The sequence below is a fragment of the Coenobita brevimanus genome, chromosome 99, assembly GCF_032717465.1.
Source record: "Coenobita brevimanus isolate Jiangsu-jjx chromosome 99, ASM3271746v2, whole genome shotgun sequence".
Taxonomy (NCBI): Eukaryota; Metazoa; Arthropoda; class Malacostraca; order Decapoda; family Coenobitidae; genus Coenobita; species Coenobita brevimanus.
Window position 1 is genome coordinate 20,786,202 of NC_137052.1, and position 18,511 is coordinate 20,804,712.

The 18,511-nt window shown below is 41.2% G+C and overlaps 1 protein-coding gene across 1 annotated transcript in view; it reads right to left on the reverse strand.

Annotated features, from left to right (window-relative positions):
* The window catches only part of beta-PheRS (phenylalanine--tRNA ligase beta subunit), a 37,996-nt gene extending 23,577 nt beyond the window's left edge, over nucleotides 1-14,419 (reverse strand). The window contains exons 1-3 of the mRNA XM_080283919.1: nucleotides 14,325-14,419; nucleotides 12,683-12,933; nucleotides 10,981-11,110 (exon numbers count right to left, since the gene is read on the reverse strand). Of these exons, the coding sequence (XP_080140045.1) occupies nucleotides 10,981-11,110; nucleotides 12,683-12,933; nucleotides 14,325-14,382 (439 nt within the window). The 5' untranslated portion in view covers nucleotides 14,383-14,419. The remainder of the gene's footprint in view (nucleotides 1-10,980; nucleotides 11,111-12,682; nucleotides 12,934-14,324) is intronic.
* Between the last annotated feature and the right edge of the window lie 4,092 nt (nucleotides 14,420-18,511).

Consider the following 18,511-nt stretch of genomic DNA (forward strand, 5'->3'; position numbering starts at 1 on the left):
ACGGACAAAGGCCATTCTGAGGGTAGGGACATGGAATGTGAGAGGAGTGAATGATGAAGTGAGAGAGAAACTGTGCAGGCGCTTGAGGATGCAAGAGTGGATATATGTGGACTGACTGAAACTAAATGGGAAGGTGAAAGGGTGAGAGAATGGGAATATGGTTTAGGAATATGTGCAGGAGTTAATGAGAATGAGAGGGCAAGAGAGGGAGTATGTCTGGTGATAAGCAAGAAGTGGAAGGAGAATATAAGAGAGTATGGAACAGTGGGTGCAAGGATTGTATGAGTGAGGATGAAAGTAGGTATACAAGCGTGGGCGAATGTGTGTGCATATGCACCGACAGAGGACTGAGTGACAAGAGTGAAAGATGAGTTTTGGGCAAGTGTAGAAGCATGTATGAACAAATCTGAGAGGAGTGAGAGAGTGTTTTTGATTGGAAACATGAATGGCAAAGTCAGGAATGTACGAGTGGATGGAGTGGTTAGTCAGTGAGGTGTGCCAGCTGAAGTAGATGGGAATGGTAGTGCTTTGTTGGACATCTGTGCTGGTAAGGGGTTAGCAATAGCTAACACCGACTTTCAGCATAAGATGATCCACAGGTATACATGGAGAGTTATGAGGAGGATGGATGGTGAACTTGTTGAACGAAAGGCAATGATAGACTACGTGTGTGTAGATGAGCAAATGAGAAGACAAGTGTTGGATGCAAGAGTGTAGAGAGGGTGGGGGAATGGAGTCTCTGATCATCACTTAGTGATGGCCAAGGTAAAGCTGCAAAGAAAATGATTGAGGAGACAAAGAAACAACTCCTATGAGAAGAGTGGAGAATTTGCAAGACAGTGAGAAAATGGCAGAGTATAAGAGCATAGTGGAAGAAAGATTGGGAAGGTATGAGTTAGAGCAGATGGAAGGGGTGGAAGACGTATGTAAGATATTCACGGAAGACATAAGCTCAGTGTGTGAGGTGGTTTGTGGAGTGAGGAGGAGATGCAGGGGTGTGCAAGGGACAGCATGGTGGAATGATGAGGTGAAACGAGCTGTGGAACAAAAGAAGAAGGCATATAATGAATGGCTTGCGAGTAGAGGTAGGGGAGAAGATGAAAGAGAGAAGAGGGAGGTATATGTGAGCAGGAGAAGGGAGGTGAAGAGATGGTGAAGGAGAGTAAGAAGAAAGTGGATGAAGAGTTTGGGAGGAATCTGAGTGTGAAATGGAGGGAGAGTAAGAAATTGTTTTGGAAGGAAGTAAAGAAAGTAAGGCAGTGTGAAAGGGGTAATAGTAGAGGAGTGAAAGATATGAATAATTAGATTGCTGGTGGAGAATAGAGAGAAATTGAGGAGATGGAAGGAGCACTTTGAGGATTTGTTGAATGTAGAGAGTGACAGCAGTGCGAGTATAAGTGGTTGGGGAATGGCTGGGAGAAGGAGAGATGACAGGAGGGAGGAAGAGATCAGTAGGACAAAAATAGTGGAAGCAATGAAGAAGATCAAGATGGGAAAAGCCCCGGGAATTGATGTAGTGTGTGGAGAAATGCTGAGGTATGGGGGTGAGACTGTAGTGGAGTGGATATGGAAGTTATGTAGATTGGCTTGGGAAGAGGGAAGGGTTCCGGAGGACTAGAAATCAGGTATAACTGTTCCTTTATACAAAGGAAAAGGGAAGAGATAAGTATGTGGTAACTATAGGGGTATTTGCCTTCTTAGTGTGACTGGAAAAATATATGGTAGAATACTCATTGATTGGATTAGGCATATAACAGAGGAGCTAGCTGGAGAAGAACAAGGGGGATTTAGGAAGTGAAAAGGGTGTGCAGATCAGATATTTGTTCTAAGATGTTTAGTGGAGAAGCATCTAGAGAAGGGAAAGAAGTGTATGCTGCCTTCATGGACTTGGAGAAAGCTTATGACAGTATAGATAGACAAGGTATGTGGAAGGTACTGAGATGATAATTATGGAGTGGAGGGGAAATTATTGAGTGCTGTGAAGAGTATGTACGAGAGAGCTAGGGCTAAGGTGCGAGTGGATGGTGAGCTGAGTTCTTTTATCTCAATGTGGGATTGAAACAGGGTTGTGTGATGTCTCCATGGCTGTTTAATATATACATGGATGGAGTTGTAAAAGAGGTGCAAAGTAGGGCAGTGGATGTGGGGATGCTCTAAAGAATGAGGGTGAGATTTGGAAGATTTCAGTGTTGCTGTTTGCTGATGATACAGTATTGTTGAGTGAAGATGAATGGGAGTTGCAAGGTTTGGTGAATGAATTTGGGACTGTGTGTAGGAAGAGGAATCTGAAAGCTAATGTAAACAAGAGTAAATTTATGGTGTTTGAGAGGAATGAAGTCACAGAATGTACAGTGAGGTTGGACGGTGAGGATATGGAGAATGTGAGTGCATTCAAGTACCTGGGTAGTGTGATGAGTAAGGATGGAACTTTGGGGGATGAAGTGCATGAAAGGGTACAGCAGGGAAGGGAGGTTGTTGGTTCACTGAAAGCGGTGATGAAAAATAGGGGGGTGAGTATGGATGTTAAGAAGTCACTGCATGATAGTATTGTGATCCCTACCCTGACGTATGGAGGCGAGGCGTGGACCTTGCAAGAGGGGAACAAGTCAAGAGTGAGAGCAGTGGAAATGAGTTACTTGAGAGGAGCATGTGGAGTGACATGGAGGGACAGGTTGACGAATGAAGAAGTGAAGGAAAGTTGTGGGGTGGATGAGGATGTGGTTGAGAAGATTAGGAGAAACACACTGAGGTGGTTTGGACATGTGGAGAGAATGGAGAATGAAAGATTGACTAAGAGAGTGTATGTAGGTGAGGTGGAGGGAGGGAGAGGGAAGGGTAGACCGAGGATGAGGTGGAGGGATGGAGTTGAGAGGTATATGAGGGAGGGGGGAGTGAGTTGGGGGGGAGTGTGGTCAAATGGTGGTTGACAGAGCGACTTGGAGGCGTTTTGTCTGCGGCCAACTTTTGCGGGATTACGGCATCGGGCTATATAGTAGATGGACAGATAGAAGTTAAGGGAGGATGTTGATGTCCATATGGGAGATGGTAAATACAAACTGTGGAGAAGAGACAAAAAAGAAAAAATGGGAAAAGGAGTGATGATAGCAGCGAAGAACAACATAAATGCAGATACTGTGGAAATAGGAGAGGGTAGGGCTGAAGTGATAAATATGAAACTAGAAACTGGAGGGAATGGTGGGCGAGATATGGCAGTAGTATATGTTCCCCCTCAGACAAATGCATGGAATGGTGATGAATACCATGAGATGTTGTCAGACATGGCTAATTATTTACGGAAAGTGACTGAGAAAAGCAACAATACAATTTTAATGGGGGCTTTAATTGTAAAGAGATGAACTGGGAGGAGTGGGACTTGGGAGGTGGTGAAGATTCGTGGGGCACTAAATTGTTAAATATAACAATGAACAATGTGATGACACAGTCGGTCAAAGAAGAGACAAGATTCTGAGGTGAGGACACACCCGCAAGATTAGATTTACTGCTAACCAAAGAACCCGATGTAACAGAATCTTTGAAATATCTTTGTCCTATAGGAAAAAGTGATCATGTGGTCACTGAGTTCCAGATGATAATAGGGAGTGCAGTGCCAAGAGACGAGTTTTATAGGTAGGGAAGATACAGCTTTGGGAAAGCAAAAATTTTACAGGATTGAGAAAATTCTTCGAAAATGCGGATTGGAGAAAATTCAAAGAAACAGGAGAGATACAGAGGAAGTGGGAAATCTTTCTAGACCTCTATAAGTCTGGAGTGGAAAAATATGTGCCAAGAGTAAGGGGCAAAGAAAACAAGAAAATGGAGTGGTTTAACAGAAGGTGAATGACATCAAAAAAGGAGAGGGACATGGCGTGGAACAACTGGAGGAAGAGAGATAATAACAGAACAAAGGAAGAATATACAAGAATACGTACAGAGGAAGAAAGAAACTCTGAAAAAGGTATAATAGACAAATGTAAAGATGGACCCAAACTGTTTTATAGATTTGTCAATGGCAAATTGAAACAAAAGGAAGGAATCACCAAACTGAACGTAGATGGAGAGGTCTATAAAGATGCGGCAATGCAAGCTGAATGAACAAACGTTTCCAGTCAGTTTTCACTAATGAAAGTGAGTTTGTGGAAGGGGAGGGAGTGATGAGAAATGTAGTGGTGAAAGATATAAAAGTGGAAGTACAGGAAGTTTTTTTTTTTTTTTTTAAATAACAGAATGGAGGAAGGAAAAACAAATGAATAAAACAAAAAATAATCCATACACCTGATTACTGGTGTCCTCTGTTCATAAAATATCTGTAACAGTTAGACTTAAACAGCTGTGGGTTGAAATTTGGAGGGAAACAACTCTGGGGAAGCGAGTTCCAGAGAAATGCAGTTCGGGGAATGAAAGAATTCTTATAGGCAGAAGTTCTGCAATATGGCTGAGTGACATTCCAGTTATGAGCACTACCAGATGCCCATGTAGCATGGAGACGTGGCACCATGGACGTAACTTCGTCTGAGCATTTGCCAAAAAAATATCTGTAAAATAATGCAAGGGAGGCAACATTCCTTCTTATTTGCGGGGGAGGTAGTTTATTTGTAATGGCAGGGTTGTTAATAATTCTAACAGCTTTGTTCCAAATTTTGTCTAGTTGTTTTAATGCAACCTCTCCACATCCATTCCACAAGGGTGAGCAATATTCAAGCTGAAAGCGCACATGACTCTTATAAATTATAGCTAACTGCTCATCAGTGAAGAAGTTACGGACTCTGTACAATAACCCAAGTTTCTTTGACACGGTTTTAGCAAGTGATCTGACATGAGAGGTCCAGCTGAGGGCACTGTTAAGTAAGACGCCAAGAATTTCAATACTTTTGGAGATGGGAATATTAGTAGCACTGAAGGTAATGTACGAACCTGGCAATATCCGTCTATTAGTAAATTGTGTATACCTGTATTTAGTTTTACTAGCATTAAAAGAGACAAGGTTGTTTTGTCCCCATTCACTGATCGTAGATAGGTCTTGATTTATGGAGATGGCTGTACTGAGTTGAGAGGTAGAGATATTAGACTTTGTAAATGGGTGTCTGGGTGTGAATGAACTATGTAGTGTTGAGTCATCTGCGTATGAGTGGATGGGATTGTGGGTGACAGATAAGAGATCATTAATATGAACCAGGAATAGGGTTGGCGCAAGAACTGATCCCTGAGGCATGCCAGTGTTAATTGAGTGGAAATTGGAATATACATCACCTACTTTTACTCTTATTTTCCTGTCACTAAGATATGAAGAAATCAAAGGAACAAAAGACGTTAGTCCATAGCAAGGGAGTTTGGACAGCAGGGAACGGTGCCATACTCTGTCAAAAGCTTTAGAATTATCAAGAGCTACTGCATGAGTTTCTCCAGGTAGATCAATTGATTGATGGATGGTATGAGTTAGGAGATTGAGTATGTCAATGGTGGATCTTTCGTGGCAAAAACAATATTGTCTATCACTAATTAAGTTGCTGGATTCAAGATGTTTAACAATGTGCTTATTAATTCAAGTTTCAAATACCTTACCAAGAGAAGATGTGACACAGTAATCAGAGGGGTCAGAGGAACTTCCTTTATTCAGAATTGGGTGGATATTGGCTTCTTTCCATGAATTTGGGAATAAAGAAGTACGTATGCATAGTCTGAATAATTTAGCTAGAACAGAGGCAAGTTCAGGGGAACACTTTTTCAAAACAACTGGCGGCATTCCATCTGGGCCTGGAGCTTTGCTGGTAGGTAAATTGTCTAGGATGGATTTTACGTATCTTGTCTGTATTTTAAGCAGGGCAATTTCGGGAGAGTCAAGTTCTAGTACTGGGACATTCTGGCTGGTATTGTCTATGGTAGAGTTTCTGGCAAATGTACTGGCAAAAATATCCGCTTTCCCACGCGGGTCATTTGTAATGTTGCCATCTGAAGATTTTAGTAGGGGAATGGAAGATGACTTGTTAAAGTTATTATTGAAAAAATTAAGAGCTGACCAGAATATTCTATTGTCATTAAGGTTGTTAAGTAGTTTTGATGCTTGCTTTTGAAAAAAGTTTGATTTAGCTAAATTTAATACAGCTTTTGCGTGATTTCTAGCAATTTTAAACTGAGAGAGTGATTCAGATGTTTTCTATTTTAAGAGTTATATGCTAATGACTTTTGGGCTGTTGCTCTGGCACAGTTGCCATCAAACCATTTTGGAGAGTTTGATCTTTTAGTGAACCATTGACTTCATATGAATAAATCCATACCAGCTAGTATTAAGTCGCAAATGTGGGACTGGGTAGAACTGGGATCACTAGAGAAGAAAGACCGCCATGGAATGTCGGCAAGATAATTTCTAAATCCATCCCAGTTTGCCCTATCAAAGTGCCATTGGGTCACCCTGACAGGTTCAGAACGGGCAGGTGTGGGGGGGTTAACTAATGAGGCTTTGATGAGATTGTGGTCAGAGGATCCAAGTGGTGACAGTACCTCTATCCTGTATTGATCTGGATTATTTGTCAAGAGTAAATCCAAGAGATGGGCATCATGGTCAGGATTATCAGGTATTCTGGTTGGTTGCTTTACCAGCTGGGTGAGATTAAACGATTCTCCAAACAGCTTGCACTCTAGACCAGCATCGTTAGTCTTGGCAGAATGCTATAACCATTCAACATTATGTATGCTAAAATCACCAAAAATGGTAATTTCAGTGATAAGGGCAAGGTTAAGGTTACTCAAATGTGTGGATTTGGAGTCAAATACACTGGGTTCCGAAGAAGCATTGGGGGAGCAATAAACTACACAAATATATTTGGTAATATTTTGACAATTTAGTGTATAAATTACTGGAAACTCACGATGTAAAGAAAGCCCCAGGACCAGATGGAATCTCTAACTGGGTACTGAAGGAATGCAGAGAAAAACTGGCGGATAAGATTCACAGTTTAACTGAGTGTTCTCTGGAAGAGGGGAAAGTGCCTCAAGAATGGAAAAGGGCAAATGTGGTACCAATTTATAAGGGAGGAAACAAGGAAGAACCCCTGAATTACAGACCAGTGTCCCTAACCAGCATGGTTCCAAAATTGTGCGAGAGAATCCTGAAAGATAGATGGATGAAATATCTGGAACAGATGAATATTTTGGCTGAAAGACAATTTGGATTCAGAAGTGGAAGGTCATGTGTTTCCAACTTGATGAGCTTTTACTTAAGAGCAATTGACGTGCTACAGGAGAAAGACGGTTCAGTGGATTGTGCGTATTTAGATTTGGAAAAGGCCTTCGATAAGGTACCCCATAAGAGACTACTGTGGAAACTAGAGCATATAGGAGGACTTTTAAGGGAAACCTCCTAGAATGGACGACAGACTTTCTGAGAGACAGACAAACGAGAACAGTAATAAAGGACAGGATGTCTGGATGGAGAGAAGTAATAAGTGGAGTCCCCCAGGGGTCTGTGTTGGGGCCAGTAATGTTCCTGATCTACATTAAAGATATGGTAAAGGGAGTGAACAGTTATGCAAGTCTGTTTGCTGATGATGCAAAAGATCCTGAGGAAGGTAGAGGCAGAGGAGGACTGTAAAATACTGCAGGAGGATCAGGATAGGATACATGATTGGAGCCAGAAGTGGGAAATGAAATTCAATGCAAAGAAATGTAAAATATTGGAAATGGGTAAAAGTACCAAGAGGCCATCACTAAATTATTTGATGGGTAATGAACCTATCACAAAAGCGAGAGAAGAGAAAGATTTGGGAGTGCTGGTCCAGGATACTTTGTCTCCTGAAAAACACATTAACAAGACAGAGAGACGTATAAACTCTTGACTAACATATGAGTAGCATTTCATTATATGGATGAGGAGATGATGAAAAAATTGACAGTGGCCATGATCCACCCCAGGTTAGAATATGCAGCAGTAATGTGGTCTCCACACAAAAAGAAAGATATAAACAAGATTGAGAGAATACAAAGAACAGCAACTAAGATGGTCCCCAGTCTGGGAGATCTGTCGTACAGAGAGACTGGAAAACCTGGATTTGCCTTCCTTAGAGGAATGGAGAGAGAGAGGTGACATGAATGCAGTGCTCAGGACCATGATGGGAGTAGATAAAATTGACAGAGATCTGTTTTTATGGGATAAGAGAGTAACAAGAGGACACAGAATGAAACTGAAGAAGCCAAGCTGTTTGAAGGATATCAAGAAACATAGTTTTCCTTATAGATGTATAGACCTGTGGAATAACCTGGACAAAGAGATTATCCAGTCTAAAAACTTAAACGAGTTTAAAGCAAAAACTGACATTGAAAAACAGAGACCCACAAGCGTAGCTCATTTCCTGTATATCACAACTAGGTAAATACATAAATAAAAATATAACAGTGTGTGCCACTTTGAATGCCAGACCCTGCATGGAATAGTCACATGTCACGGGAGACATGGTAAAGCTGGGCAATGTAAAGTCAAGGGATTTTCGGTCAAGGTCATTTCCAATTTAATCCCCTTCCCAGCCCTCCTCTCCCCTCTTTCCCCTCCTCTAATTCAGTCACCCTCCATATCTCCACAAATCACCAGTCTGCTTACCACTGCCAGTCAGTAGACAAGCACTCTCACTGTTGTGTTGTCTTGTCTTGATATGACGGTAATTTCTACATTCCATGATGCCTAAACTGCAAACTACTCTTAAACGCACTGTGCTCACCTTGAAACAGACCTGGACAAATGCAACAGACTTGAAAAAGGTGAACATTATAAGACACCAACAACAGAATCTAATGAAGGAAATTCCATGATTTATATCAAGTCCTGGGGACCCAAGATCAAGGAATTTTTTGTGAAAAGCAAGACAAATAATTCAACTGAAAGAAGAAATACTCTTCATCAGCTGAAAATGTGTGGTACCAGTACAGTTTTCTTCCTATCAAAACAACTCTGCTTATGCATGAGCCTGGAGTACCATACAGTTCCCTGACAAGGTCATTTTTAAATATAATTCATCATTATATTGATAAAAATATGGAAATATTAACTAAAAAAATAAAGCTTGAGCATTTTTTGGTGAACAGATGATGTGGAAAGAAATGGTGTACAGTAGAATTATCAGGACTCTCTAGCTGTGTAGGCTATAAGTACACAGCCCACCTGTTCTTCCTCACCTGACTGCAGGCACTCCACTACTCACTCACCACACCATCACTCCACCCCTCACTCGCCACATTCATGAATGTATCAATTAATCTTAGAACAGATTTGCACTGGCTGAGGAGACAAAATCTAGTTGACAGAAATGAAGGTTTGGCTTGTTGAACAAAATTACTGTGCTTGCAATTCCTTCGTATTTATCATACAGTATTATCTAGTGGCAGGTGGGGGTGCTCACCATCCACTCACTCGATGTAGTGTTGCTCAGGTGACTGCCCTTTCCTCTCTTCCTTCCTACCTCTTCTGTCTTGCTTTCCTTCATTCTTTCCCCTTCCTTCTGTCTGTGGGTGACTCTACACCAAGTGACATACCAAATGGTTTCCTGTACACTAGGAAACCATTTACTATGCTGGATGGTAACCATATAACCAAATTATAGCACCTGGTGGTTTAGTGGGTAATTAAGGCACTCCAATTGGATTGAACCTGAGCAGGTTTATATCCATGGGGTGGTTGGCATTTTTTTGCTCACATAATGCCATTCAGGGATGAGTGAGGCCGGTCATCCTCATCTTAAATGTCAGGACCAACTTGCCTAGCCCCAGGCTCCTACACTCCTCATGGGACAACACGGGATTAGATGATCTGCAAAACAGCTGAGTGGCAAGTGAGAGGTAGCAATCAGATGGGGAAGAAGTGGGTAGACCATGGCTCTATACACAGATGTGTGAGCATGTCATTTTTTTTTTTTTTTTTTTTTTTACAGAAGGCAGAAAGAACCAAAGGCCAAGAGCCAGCAGGATTCTTCCCTCCAAGAAAAAACTAAAACAAAACAATAGTTCACCAATAAATGCTTAAGATTTATTTCTTTAGCTCATTCTATCAATATTTATGAATAAAATAACAAAAAATTAATAAAATGGACTTACCATGTGTATCTGACACTACTGCAAGACACTGCAATCATGTGTTTTACATCTATGGGGTGAATTTATGTGGAGGTAATGTTTCAAAGGGAATGTGTTAATGTGGCCCTTGATATGTGTGGTGAGTATTGTATATACTGCAATGATATAGCCCATACGTAATAGTATGTCAGATATCTGGGAATAAATCAGTAACAGGGAAGATAAATTTCCCAAGCTTCCTGATTAACTGGAATTGTACTGTACCATCATTATGTTACTGACTGACACGCCTAACATTTGTGGGCAGCTCTACCATATACATTCAAGCCATGCTTTACAGGTCCTGACGGACAACCGACTTGTATTCCCCAGCACAATAGCAACCACCCACCTACTACCTTTTTGGTGGGCTAATGGGTGCTACTCCCTGCCCAAGGGTGAACAGGGACTATGCAAGGAAGGGCTATCCATCTTCCCTGAGACAGATACAGTACATTCTCTGGCCACATACCCCAACAACCAATCTGCAGAGCCAAGGAACACTACTCTCTCACACTGGAAAAATGACCTACTCATACCAATAGTTCATACTTGTGTGTAGGTGTGGAAAGCTTTTAGAATGAAGGGTGGGAAGTGGATAAAGAAACTGTGTTGTGGTGGTTGTGTTGTGACAAAGAGTCTTTACATGCTGTCATGGGAACCTCGAGAGGGTGTGAATATGTGAAATCATCTGCAATGAAATACTGTGCTACTGCACCCTATCACATATCCTTTCCAAGAGGGGACTGAACCAAGGTCAGGAAAAATGGCATATGCATGCATTACCAATCCAACTGATGGAGGCTGTAGCCAACACACTGAAATATGAAAACATGAGACAGATAAATAGATAAAGCAAAGCATCCTTGCCTGCTTACTCTGACTCACCTATGGCCACCAAGGTGCGCTTACGAGCAATATTTTGATGCAGTTTATCTTGGAGATCTATGAAGGAGTCATATACAGCTTGAGTGAAGGTGATGTCACGCAGTACCGCTCCAACAACATATGGACGAACCTGTATCAATTCACAACAAAGAACTCAGTAAGCTGGGGGATATCTCTAGTTTTATCATCAGCTACTGATGATTTTATTCAGTTCAGACAGAATTTTAAAACTCGAGGAGTCTGTTGTAGCCCTAATAAAGCCTCCTCAATAGTGGGGACCTTTCTTACACTGAATATAATCATCTGATAGAAAAAAAAAAAAGAAAAAAAAAAAAGTCTTACTAGGTTAATAACCCATGCAGAATTATCCTCCACATAAGAGAACCTATCCTTTAGACAGTATGCATATGACACCATCAAACAACAACAGAGTGTGCAGGACGTGGTGGCTCGTACTAAGGACAATGGGGATTAAGTGCTAAGTGCCTAGTGTTTATACTGTAGCAACAAAAGTAGCCAAGACTATGTTTTAGTTCATGGATTTTATCCAGCAATAAAACAAGACAAATGAGGGATATTTCTAATAAAGAAAAAAAGATGAGGAGTATGAAAAAATATAAATGATAGGCCTACTCATAGCATGATATGGCAATTTAGGCTCACAGATTGGCTGACTCGTGCTGCCAATTCTTGTCCCAGAGCTGGTCTTGATTCATTATTTGTATATCAGTATATGTTCATGCAAATGATTAATAACAGGGATTTTATTAATAATCTGTCATGTTTTCAACCATCCATGCATCATCCATCAAACAACCTAGAACACAAGCAGTGTGAAATATTTTAGCCAGCATTATTTTAGATTGGGTATACAGTAGTACTGTCTCCTAAATGGCATGCTGGATGATGAGTGCAGTAAAAAAAAAATTTCTAGCTTTAGCATGCTGTACTTGGAACTGCCTTGAAACTGACTGATCCTATATATATAGTACTGTACTTTACTGGGTTTAAAATGTCCTGCAAATTTATAAATGAACCTACAGTTGACAAAAACACAGTGCTTTCATTATACTGTGTTGCAAAAGATTAGTCGTATGAAGTTCTATAATTTATATAACTAAAGACTGTATGCCATGGGAATGATGTCATAAAATGTTTATTTAACTATACTGACAACCAATTTAGCTGCTGCATCACAGCTTGATAAATAAAATACAGTACTGTACACACAACAATCCATCATTATACATAAGCAACAATAATCATAGTGGAAGGTGGTGGCGACCATCATCCACTCACTTGATGTAGTGCTGCCTACTTCTTCCTTAGCTTTCTTTTTTTTTTTTTTTCTGTGCCTGCCCTCCTCTCTTCCTATTTCTCCTATCTTTCCTATCACTTCTTATTGCTTTTCTTTCCTTTACAGGTGGCTTTACACTGAGTGACAAGCCAAATGGTTTCCTGTAAGCCAAGTAACCATTTACAACGCTGGGTGGTAACCATCTAATCAAACCATACGTGCTCCCTACGTGTCAGCAAGTGAGTTGGTTGAGGGTTAATGCCCCTTCCCATGAAACAAATAACTAAAAGTCCATGGACACCCCTTACGGGATTATGGTGTCTGGCAATAGATAGATAGAACAATATTCATTAGATGCTACTTAAAAAGTTAAAAGACTTCCAACAGAATCTTGATCTACTTGACCTGGGCAGTGGCAGGCTTGACAATGATCTTGTACTGGTCCGGGTATTTGGGTGGCAGTGCTCGGAACCTTGGTGGCTTTTCAAGGCCCAGGTAAATGCGAAGGGTGCGTGCAATGCCCTCCAAACACAGCAGGTCATAGCGGTTAGCACCAACTTCAATTTTATAGGTCACTCCACCTTTCTCTGGGTCCTCAACAATATCATCCAGCTCAATCCCATACTTGAAGCACAGCTCATCAAACTCCTCTTCCGCTATGGACAAAATGGCATATGTATAGTACTGTATTACAGTGATCTCTGGCTAATGGTAAAAATAACAGCAAAGCAATGATACTATGGAGTGAACAGGGTTTGTCAATTCACAATATTTTGTGTCAACAGCAATTTTTATGGTACCCTTTTTAGCAAACCGGTACAGTTCAACACCTAACCTACTTCTAGCAGTAGCTATAATGAGACTACAGGCCCTTCACTAGCAACTGAGCACAGAAGGGAAAAGGGCGAAGTCAGTGAGTGATACATTACAGGCATACACCGGATGTTTACATTTCATATCCCATGACCATTTACCGGTTCTACACTTATCCTCACAGATGGCATTAAACCTTTCACTATAATCATGTTGTGGTAGGTGGTGGTAACCATCATCCACTCACCTGATGTATCGCTGTCTACTTCCTTTTGGATGAACCTACACTGAGTGATAAGCCTAACAGTTTCCTGTAACCTAGGAAACCACTCACAATGCTGGGCAGTAACCATGTAACCAAAAAAACAAGATGATGTGGAGCCTGTTATACTATGGTGCCCCTATTAATTGAATGGAAAAGCAATTGCAGCGTCCATCTAGGAACCACACCTTTACACTCTTTCCCACACCTCACTGCAGTGAGGCGCTGTCCACTTGCAGCTCATAGTCTGCTCAGCCAGACAGGCCAGGTATACTCTATTACTGCTAACTGTTGTCATATTTTATGTTTAGCAATTTAACGACTACAGTATGCTGGAATGAGGCCATTTCAAACCCGAAGAGTAAAGACGTCAAGAGGTCAATTTTTGGTAGTTCACATCACTTGATTTTGAAACAAAAAATATTATTTGTGGTTGATTTGAGGCGATTTTAATGAATTTGAACTTCTTTTTTTTCCAGAAATCACTCATTTTGGATATTAAGCCTACCCAAGGCAAAATACTGTATACTTATTTTGGGACAGCCAGTTTTCAACCTTAAAAATGCATTGGGAAAGTTAAATATGGCTGGCTATTGCAGATGTAGGCTGAGATCCAAGGCAATGAAATATTGGGTTTGCACGTTAAATATACATTTCCAAAAACAGGTTTATCATGAAGTACGGTACATTCAAAATAACATGGTCTACAACGTGGTTGTCAGATTTCATGGATCGAGTGATGTGAACTACCGGAAATTAACCAGCCAAACCCCTGAATTCCATACTCTCTTGGAACAATCATTGCTGTTTATGAAAGATGTACGCTATAAATATTTATCTGAATAAAGACCAAGGGATATAACCGAGCAACATCTGTACCATATTGCATCAGCTGGGTTGTGGTAAGCAAGCAATGAATCGTCCCCCTTATTAAAATATGCAAGGAATAAACCTCCAGTGTCATGTACTTACTACATAACTTGCCCAGGCAACTGAAGAGGGCATCTCGGTCAACAGAAACTGTTGGCATTGCGAAGATCTTGACGTTTGCGACCTCCCGTACGGCACCTTGTTTACCTTCACAGTGTTGCCAACATTTTCCCGCTACAACTGATTAATGGTATTCAACTGATTGTTAATCTGTGCCATCCAATTACCATCACAATTTTATATTTATTGATATTCACAAAAAAAATCCATAATACTTCAACAAAAGTGCTCTGTCTTCCAGAAAGCTAAGATTCTTCAGCATCATCCACTTTGGTTTGGTGGCAACAATATACTTTAGCATTTATATACTACTGAAGTTTTCTTAAAACAATCTTTTTCACAATGAAAAGTTAGGTCAGCTTCATGGATCAAGATGACCGGTCAGTGTTTCTATGCACAAAGGCAGACACACGTTAATGTGCATCTTATAAATTATTTCCAAATTTAATTATATTGATTACACCTAGACTTTGATAGCTTCCCTTGAAAATCAATTATTAGTCATTAATATTAGGTATATTTATAGAATGACGGGGAATCGTCCAGGGTGTGAGTCACGTTACCATGACAACCGTCATGTTGGTTCAACACAAACATTAGACAAGCGGACAAGGAGCGTTGACAATGTCGTCACTCGTTTCTTTCTTCTGGGAGGAAGGGAGTCAATATACTTACGAAAACCACTATAAATGTATTCATATATCAACCGTCTCTTACTCTAGTAGTGTAATATTAGGTAGAGTTAAGGCTAGCATCAAAGAAAGTCTACTAAACTAGGGTGTCTGGAATGTGTCAAGTTTAGCAGCAATTTTTTTCTTATAATATCCTTTTTAGTAGTTTTATGGTAATATTTAATATAACATTGCTGGCAGAAATAAAGTTTCATTACGCAGCCATCGCATCATTTCTTACTGGAGCGACAAGACAGGGTAAGGTGATAGGTCTTGAGCGGAGAAGCTAATGGGAGAGAAAAGATCAACTGAATAAGCAGAAGTATTAATTGTAAGAAAGAAGTCAGGTATGTTGGAGCTCTCTTCAAGGTGTTCAGGAATATGGATGAGGTGCTGTACAAGCAGCTCAAGGTCATTAAGGACAGAAAATATGTAGGCTTGCGCACAATGTGGATAATGAATGGGAAGGAGAACCAGAGGTGGTGACGAACACTGAAGTCGCCTAGAATGGCTACCAGTATGTTGTATCATTCATATTTACATAGGCTCCGAGATGCTTGCATGCATCGGCCATGGTCACCTAATGATAGTTCTCAACACTGGTCAGTCTTTGGCAGCCTCTCTACTCAATCCCTTATCGCTTAGGTCACGCTGTGTGACCTTGTCCAGGTCTTTTTTAGTCTACTTCTCACAATGAAGTTCACACTTCTCACCTTTCTCACTCAATTGTCATCTTCTCTTCTCATGCCAAACCATGTAAATCAATCCCTCATCATCACAACACCAATACACTCCATTCCCATCTTTCAACTCGTCATTCATAATCCTAGCCTCCTCAAGCTTCTCATTCAAGGATGCACTACACATCCATCTAATCACTGTCATTTACATACTGTACTTTTAAGCCTAGGAATATCATCGTCCTTTACTGCCTAGGTCTCACTACCATACAACATTACATTCCTAACACATGCCACATACAAAGATCCCTTAGCACAAAGGGAAATCCCTTTCAGTGTCAGGAGAAGCAACAGTTCCCTGAACTTCCTCTAACCACTCCTTGCCCTAGCAACAGAGCTGGCTTCAGCACCATTTCCAGTTTATAACATATCCCTCAAATAACAAAACTTCCACACACTCATGAGACGTACCAGCAAGATCAATCCTTTTATGCCTGACAATCTCTACATGCTCTCCCCAACACACTGCACACATGAAATCAGCATTGTTTGCAGTCTACCTTTAAGACATTACCCTGCCACTATTATACTTCTATTCCATCCACTTATCACAAACACTGAACAAGATACGGTTACTTCCCACACCCTTGGGGCAAACTTCACACGTCCACACTCACTCAGCTTTGGTAGTACCACTACCAACTCTAGACATGATCACTTTGTTTATCCACATTTACTCTCAAACCCTTGTGCTCCATTTCCTAAATCTTTCCTCCTCCTCCTTTTCATTCCCTGCGGTCAGCACCATGTTACCAGCTTGCAACATCTCTCATGGGAGTCCATTTCTGAAGTAATTTGAGAGAGCTTCAAGCACCACAACAAACAATAAGGGGCTCAAGACTGACCCCTGATACACACCAACTTTCACAGAAAACTCATGACTCATATCTCCATTTACTTTCACCTGAGTGTGAGCACCCACATACATACCCATAGCTATTCTAACCAGCCATTCCTCAGTCCCAAGGGACTCTGTCAAAAATCTTCTCCAAGTCAACAAAAAGTACAGCTCTCTTGTGCTTTCCTATATATTTTTCCCAACAATGACTATGGAATCAGTGCTTCCTTTGCCTGGCATAAACTGAAACTACATCTCATCAGGATTCACCCTTTCTCTTATCATACCTTCTAGGACTCTCCATTACCTTCATTACCATATCTGGTACACATGTTTTGTGTCTCTATAATTTCCTTCTTCCAGGGCACCACCCTTCCCCTTATACATATTTACAATCACACTCTTCAGCCAGTCATCTGGGACAACACACTCATATATAATCATATTTATCAAATCAGTAACTAAACCCACTCCTACATCTCCTGAGGCCTTCAGCATTTCAGCAGTCAACCCAGACACACCATGTATGAAAACTTCTTCATGTACAACATCTTCTCCATTTGGAACAGGCTCCCTATGGATATTATTAATGGCACTTCAGTAGAGTAGTTTAAAAGAAGCCTCAATAGGACCTTACACACACTAAAATGAGTGTGTACTCTAGTAGGTGTTCATTCCAGGTACGAAGTATGGACCACAAGGCCATCAAGATACTGTACAACTTAGTCTCACACACACACACACACACACACACACACACACACACACACACACACATACACACACACACACACACACACACACACACACACACACACACCGCTCGCTGGTGCAGTGGTAACATTCTCGCTTGCCAACTGGTGGACGAGAGTTCGCGCCTCGCTCAGGTTGCGAAAAGTTTCACTGACGAAGTGGGTGGTTACTGTCCCCCTTGAGCAAGGGGACGGGTGTGTGTGTGTGTGAAGGTCACACCCTTGCCCTTAGATCGGACTATATGAGCTCTCAGCTCCCTTCCGGGAGGGTAAAAAGCTGACGATCACGACCATCAAGTGATCCTGACCGACCCGACCTGGTGAATTACACTCTGTATGTGTGTGAGACTCTACACTGAGTGACAGGCCAAAGGGTTACCTGTGATAGTAACCACATAACCAACTGACCACTGATGGTTTAGTAGGTTGAGACTATCCAACCAGGTAGAGCTTGTATAGGCTCCATTTGAGTGGTGGCTGGGGTTTATTGCTTCCATGTTGCCACTTGGGCAGGGGAAGCTGGAAACCATTGCCATAAAAAATTTGGACTGAGTAGCCTATCCCCGGGCCTTAATGTGCCTGTTTATGTGAGACAAATTGGGATTTGATGATGATGATGATGGAATAGGAGTAAAAAAAAGGTGGGTTTTTGGCCAGATGGTCAGAAGCATAGTAGGCCTTTATAATGGTTTTATATGTGGCTATAAGGCATTTTTGTTGTAGCATAGCACCTTTTCAAAATCAGTGTACTGTGTATCCGTGGGTACTGTTGTACTCCCTCACTATCAGTCAGATATCCTTTTCTTGTAGGTATGGGTAATCAATATCATTTGAAAACTTTTAGATGCCCTCATTTTTCCAAATTAACCTTGCTTCTTTCTTCAGCCACAGATGCCCTTGCTCTTTTGTAATGACTGCATGCTGTGATTAACTCCCTTTTTCCAAAGGTGACCTAGTTAATATACTGTATCCACTCTTCCGTCCATCATCCAGTCCTTTTTTGCTCCATCACCTGAGTGATTATTATGTGAGCAGTAAACTTTAACCACCCCGGCAACTGGCCACATCCAGCTGTCTGTATCCCTTAAGAGGTGGCCGTTGTCTTTGAGATAGTTGTTTTACGGGGAGGGGCAATAATCCTCCACCAACCCACTTGTTGACATGTTGG